Raw genomic sequence first — 7,321 nt, forward strand, 5'->3', positions numbered from 1 at the left:
ATGAATCGCACATTTAGTGCAGTATGGACGATCACGCCTCTTGTATTTGAACTTGGACTGTTGATCCTGACCATAGGAAGGCAACTTAGAGGGCTGAGATTTCACAGCAAAGGCCATAAGTGAGTCAGTTGCAGGGGTTAGGCTTATTGTTCGTTGACGTTCTTCTTGAGATACCAAAGAAAAGATTTTGTTAACCGGTGGCAGAGGATCCATTAGCAGTAATTGACCTGTGATGTGAGCAAAGGAATCATTCAATCCAAGTAAAAACATCATGATGTGCTCTTGATGATGAAAAGATGCCAGAGATTGCACCCCACCACAGCTGCATTTTTCGCATGTACATGCTGGCCGAAAATTTGACAATTCATCCCACAGAGTCTTTAGCTTTGTGAAATATACAGCAACCGAATTCTGATCTTGAGTAAGATTGAAGAGTGCACGTCGTAACTCAAAGATGCGGGGACCATTGCTCTGCTGGAATCTCTCACGTAAGTCCTTCCAAATTTCAGCCGCTATATCAGAAAACAGAATGCTAGCTGAAATTTCTTTGGATACGGAATTGAGAATCCATGAGATCACAACATTGTTGCTACGAAACCAGGCAGCATGTAGAGGAAGATCCATTTCAGCTGGTTGAGGAATGGATCCATCAATAAATCCTAGTTTGTTCTTTACCGAAAGTGCGATACGCATCGCCCGACTCCAAGAGGCATAGTTTTCTCCAGTGAGCGGCTGAGAAACGAGTGAAATACCTGGATTATCGGAATGATGTAAGAAAAATGGAGTGAGCGGATCATCCACGACAGATCTGGATTGGGAACTCGAATCAGATGGCGGCATGATCACCGATCAGTTTCCGATTGCAAGAGATTGAAGAATTAACGATGCTTTCGCACCAGATCTAGGAATTTGGACAACAGCGGCAAGGAATTCGCTCTGATACCATATTACGGATAAAGCACAAACCAGAGAAATGGAAGAGAATTCTTCTCTCTTGTATATCATGAAAGTGATCAATCATACATATATATATATGAGTTGCAATAAATATTTTTTAGGCTTAATAATATGATTAAATATGATTACAATTTTGTAAAAATGATGGAGTCCAAATTATTTTACGAGACAAGCTCGATTTTATCCGGGAAGCCGGTTTTGGTCAAACGAAGGACTTTTAAAGGCCCAAAAATTATTATTTTAAAAACAAATTGTATACTTTTATTTTACAATTAAATAGTTATTATTAGGCCTAATTTACCTATCATTGTAGGGCCCAATCATTCCTGAACTAAAAGCCCAAAACCCTAACCCATTATACATGTAAATTTCGAAAATATTAAATAGGAATCCTAGGGTCTTGAGACTCCCATTCAGATAAAACATACACAAACTTCGCACACAAATTTTCGAGAATTCAAGAGGAAAATTCAAGGTCGTTCGTCTCCCGTTCGTCTTCCTTCGCAACCCACGTCAACGATCGTATATTCAAGCATTTTAAACGCAAAGGCACGCTTCTAAACTCTTTTGATGCACCATTCAAATCATAAAATTCACATTTATGTATTTTACCATAAAAAATATTTGAATACAAATCACTTAACGTTTTGATGATTTTACCATTTGTTTGAGAACATTATGAATTCTAAGGGACATGTTGCCAATACAAGGTCTTTAAGGGATGGAAATAGAGTCGTTTAAAGGTGGAACGTAGGCTGGAATCGAGTTTGGGCAAGGAAAGAAGAATCCAAGGGTTTTCTAGGGTTTCATGGAGTTTTGGCACATGAGGGCTCGGCTAGGAGGAGAAGTCGTACCAGGGCTTGAACCAGAGACCTTTGTTGGCCGTGACACGACTGCAGGAAGATACCATGAGGCGCTGGACTCGTGGCTGGGTGAGGAGAAGTGAAGCACGCAAACCATAGATGAAACGTCCTGCTCTTTTTATTGCTTTAAAAGTACTAGAAATTTTTTTTTTCCTTTCTCTAAAATTTTCGGCTTTCACTAAAATATTTTTATAAAATATTTTAACCCTTAAAATAAAATACCAACCATCTAGCATTTTAAAAATCAAGTGCAATGGTCATAAAATAAAATCGTCGCATGATTATCAAACCTAAAAAGCAATAAATTTGAAAAGTAAAGCCCATACTAAACCTCTCAAAATCTCTCAAAAGCATAAGTAAATAGTCTTAAAATTCTTTAACTTAAATCATAAAGCATAATGCGGAAAATGTAGCGCTGGTCCTCGGGTTATGTGCGCCTTCAGTCCAGTCAAATCACTCATCAAGTCCTCCCTCAATACCACCTGCATCCATCACACCTAGTGAGTCTAAAGACTCAACACACCATAATCTTTATAACGAGTAATACGTAATACAGTCAACATATAACGGTGAAAAATATTTGTACTTAAAATATCGTTTTCATGAAGATGCATAAACATAAATATTTTCGTAAACATTTTCATGATGCATAAAACTTTAAACATAAACATTTTCATAAAATACTTTTTCATGACATGCAATCATAAACCTTAACTTTTTCCTTTTCCTCAACATGACATGACATAAAACCTTTAACATGATCATGAACATTTTCCTTTTCTTTTTCCTTTTCCTTTTGTTGAATTCAGATCGTTAAATGTGACTTTCCTGATCATGCTCATGAGGGTCGATGGATCCATCTACATAAAACCACAGTACTGGGCGGCGGGGGACACCAGCAACACTCTCACCGGTCAACTAGGCCCTGCCCTATCATGATTCGAATAGAAATACGATCGTCGGGGCTCCCTCTGGGGCCTTTTCCCCTCACGATATTCCCATTCTTCCGTTACCACAAAACCGTTACCACATATCCGTTACTACATATTCGCAATGATGGAAACACGATCGCTGGGCTCCCACTAGGACCATAACCCTCATGACGTCGCCAACATTAACGAATTAGTCACAATTATTTCACATCCTTCCACATTTTTCATTCACATCACTTTAGAAAAAAATCATGAATATCATTACGTTTTTCATTTTTGAAACCAAGCATGCAACATGTATTTTAAATGTCTTCTTAAATCATAAAAATCCCTTAGACATTTAACAATCATCATTTAATCATGAACAATTCATAAACATTTAAAAATAATCATATTTTCGTAAAAATAGCATTTAGGGCACTGCCATGACCTTTACTAATTTCCCGGTGTAAAAAGACCGTTCTACCCCTGGACTCGACATTTTACGTTTTCGATTTTTTTTTTCTTGATTTCATGACTCTAACATGTCCCAAATAATTATTTAAGCTTATGTGAATTTTTCCATAATTTTGTTTGGCTTAAAACTTAGACTTTTTCAATTATCTTTTCTTAATTATTTTGACGGTGTTTTAATCCCGAAAAATCCCAAACTTTAATATAAAATTCCTAAATTCTAAATTTAGTCCTTTTATATTATTTTAGCCCTTGTGGACCATGACTCGACCCCCGTGAGCCGTTTTCCAATTTCTTCTTCTTTTAAATACCCTATTTGACACCTAAACTTCGACCCCGAGCCAACTTCTGATTTTCACGAGTTACCCCCGAACCAAGTCAAGCCAAAACTTGCCCAACACAATAATTTAGCCTACTGGACTCTAACTTCATCAAGAAACCCTCCCCAAAACCAAAAACGAAGGTCCCCTCTACTGCCCCTAAGCTGGCCGAGAGTTTCAATGAGCTTGGACTCTATGTTTTGGTGCCTAGACCCTAAGCCGACGCCCCAGCCCCTGAACCAACGTGTTGTGCACCACCTTAGGACCCTGGTGAACCACCCTTGCCCAGCTCGTGCCCATGCATCGAGCCCCTGAGCCCCTGCAGCCGCGCGAAGGCAGCATCAGCTGAGGCTGTGCTCAGAGTCCTTCCTGCGATGGACTCTTCGCCGCCCCTCCTCTAGAGTCCTAGCATGGCTAGGACTCTTCCCTGGTCTCCCCCACGCCCCTGGCTAGCCCCTGGACAAGAGCCGCACCAAGCCCGGCCGTGAGGACCCCTAACCGAACCCATGTTCTTCCCATGACAGCAACTTACGTTTTATTTGGTGCTCTTCAAATTCCAGCGTGTATGGTGCGCTTACAGGACCCTAACTCACGTGTAAACCCTTGTAAATCATGGCCTAGATCATGGCAGTTCTTAAACAACATACAATCATGTTTTAAGAATCAAAAACCTTGCTTAACATATCATGCTATGATCCAAAACGAAAATTTAGAAAAGTGGCACTTGTTTTTCTTTCATGTTATTCATGCATCCAATAATTTAAGCATTAATATGGTATGATGGATGAGTAAAGGGAGATTAGGGTGTGCCTTTGCGTAATTTACGCTCGAATATACGTTGACGACGAAGAACGGGACGCGGCGATGGCTTGATCTTGCTAGGACTTTCGAAAATACCTCAAGAAATCCTCTCTAATTTGCTTGTGTGTGCAGCCGTGTGTTTTGAGAGAGGGGGTGGGGAATTTTCAGAATAAAAAACTATGTGGTGGCCGATTGCTTTGTGTGCAAAGTAAATTAGGTTTCGCAACTTTTTACACTTTAAATACTAATTAAATCCCTAAGTAGGCTTTAGGCCTATTAAGCCATAAAATTAAGCCCATTAGTTAAATTAGGATTTAAATAAAATAATATCAAAGTTTTTTCTTTAATTAAATATGTGAATTTATTAGCCGGGTTGCCAAAAAGCTCGTATTTTAGTTGAAAAACCAACACCGATAAAATTTACGCCCCGGCGTATAAAATCACCTCAAAACCCTTAATTTCACAAAAATACTAAAAACATCGACCATCTTTTAAATAATTAAAAATAATTATTTTATAAAAATATTTTACGTTTTCTTCAGCCCTCGGTCCCCGTTCCTCGATCATCACTTGAATATTCCTAAAAATACATTTTTTTTTGCATGATGACAAATAAATCTCATTTAGCATAACAACAAGTACGTCACATAATTAATTAGCAACTAAAATCAATTAATTACTCAATTTTTCATAATTTCCTAGATTCGGATGCAGTTGGATTACGTCGTCTTAATTTTGGACCTTACAATTCCTCCCCCCCTTAAATAAAATTTCGTCCTCGAAATTAGAACTTACCGAATAGATCAGGATAGCGACTCTTCAAGTCCCTCTCGGTTTCCCAAGTAGCTTCCTCTTCCGAGTCATTCAGCCACTTGACCTTGACCATTGGAATGACTTTGTTTCGCAATCGTCTTTCTTCTCTAGCCAAAATCTGGACAGGTCTTTCTTCATACGACATATTTGGAGTTAGTTGAAGAGGTTCATAATTAAGCACATGTGACGGGTTAGACATGTACTTCCGCAGCATCGAAATGTGGAACACATTGTGAACTCCAGAAAGTGCGGGTGGCAATGCCACTCTATAAGCTAGTGTCCCAATCCTCTCCAAAATCTCGAATGGGCCAATAAATCTAGGACTAAGCTTGCCCTTTTTGCCAAAACGCATAACACCCTTCATGGGTGCTATCTTAACAAACACGTGGTCGCCTACTACAAACTCCAAGTCCCTTCGTCTTTTATCCGCATAACTCTTTTGTCGGCTTTGCGCAGTCTTCATTCTATCACGAATTTTGACTACCAACTCAGCTGTCTCTTCAATCACATATGGACCAATATCTCTTCTTTCCCCAACCTCGTCCCAATGAATAGGAGATCTACACTTCCTTCCATAGAGTGCCTCAAAAGGAGCCATTCCTATTGACGATTGATAGTTGTTATTGTAAGTGAACTCCACTAGAGGTAATTTTGGTTCCCAACTGCCTTGGAAATCAATGACGCATGCTCGCAGTAGATCTTCCAAAATCTGAATAACCCTTTCTGACTGACCATCGGTTTGAGGGTGGAACGTTGTACTGAACAATAACTTGGTCCCCATCGCTGCATGCAGACTTTTCCAAATGGCATTGAATCCTTTAACTGTCTTTGGCAATCCCACAACAAAGTCCATGGTGATATTTTCCCATTTCCACTCGGGAATAGGGAGTGGCTTCAATTTTCCCGCTGGTCTCTGATGCTCTGCTTTGACTTGCTGACAAGTCAAACACTCGGATACATTTCTCAAGATGTCTCTCTTCATGCCTGGCCACCAATATAACAACTGCAAATCCCTATACATCTTTGTACTGCCCGGATGAATGGAATATGGTGTGTCGTGGGCTTCCTTCATAATAAGATCTCTCAAAGAATCGTCACTAGGAACCCATAGACGGTCTCGATAACGGACTAAACCATCCACCACTGAATATAAATTCCGGCCCTTGGCTTCATCTCTTGCTCTCCACTTTTGCATATGCTCATCAGTAGACTGCCCATCACGAATTCTATCTCTCAAAGTCGACTGTACTGATAATGTGGCAAGATTAGGGGCCTTGCCCCTAGCATACACTGTAAGCTCAAACCGGTGTATCTCGGACTGCAACGGTCTTTGGAGTGATAAATGAGTGATAACTGCTGCTTTTCTACTCAATGCGTCTGCCACTACATTAGCTTTCCCCGGATGGTAGCTAATGTCACAATCATAGTCCTTTACCAATTCAAGCCATCTGCGCTGTCTCATATTCAACTCCTTTTGGGTGAAGAAGTATTTCAATCTTTTATGATCGGTGAATATCTTGCACTTCTTCCCATAAAGGTAGTGTCTCCAAATTTTTAGTGCAAAGACTACTGCTGCAAGCTCAAGATCATGAGTAGGGTAGTTCTTTTCATGAGTTTTCAACTGTCTCGACGCATAGGCGATAACTCGGTCGTTTTGCATCAGAACTGCACCTAAACCTAGCTTAGAAGCGTCGGTATAAAGAACATACTCCCCTTGCCCCGATGGCATAGATAACACTGGTGCGGATATCAAGGCTTGCTTCAACTTATCAAAACTGTCTTGACACTCGGATCCCCAAATAAACTTAGCATTTTTCTTCGTCAAAGATGTCAAAGGCACTGCAATAGATGAGAAACCCTTGATGAATTTGCGATAATAGCCAGCTAGTCCCAAGAAACTGCGAATCTCGGTGACACTCTTCGGTACTGGCCACTCTTTTACTGCCTCAACTTTACTCGGATCCACTTCCACGCCATCAGTAGAAATGATGTGGCCTAAGAACGCCACTCTGTCAAGCCAAAACTCGCACTTGCTGAATTTTGCATAAAGCTTTCTGTCTTGTAAAACTTGCAGTGCTGTCCTCAAATGGCGACTATGCTTCTCTCTGCTCTTGGAATAGATCAATATGTCATCAATGAAGACAATAATAAACTGATCTAGATATGGTTGAAATACGCGATT

The 7,321-nt window shown here is 40.0% G+C and overlaps 1 protein-coding gene across 1 annotated transcript in view; it reads right to left on the reverse strand.

Annotated features, from left to right (window-relative positions):
• The window catches only part of LOC142520206 (uncharacterized), a 15,376-nt gene extending 14,536 nt beyond the window's left edge, over nt 1-840 (reverse strand). The window contains exon 1 of the mRNA XM_075623207.1: nt 12-840. Within this exon, the coding sequence (XP_075479322.1) occupies nt 12-840 (829 nt within the window). The remainder of the gene's footprint in view (nt 1-11) is intronic.
• Nucleotides 841-7,321: the final 6,481 nt, after the last annotated feature.

This window comes from Primulina tabacum, chromosome 12 (assembly GCF_025594145.1).
Source record: "Primulina tabacum isolate GXHZ01 chromosome 12, ASM2559414v2, whole genome shotgun sequence".
In the NCBI taxonomy this organism is placed as follows: domain Eukaryota; kingdom Viridiplantae; phylum Streptophyta; class Magnoliopsida; order Lamiales; family Gesneriaceae; genus Primulina; species Primulina tabacum.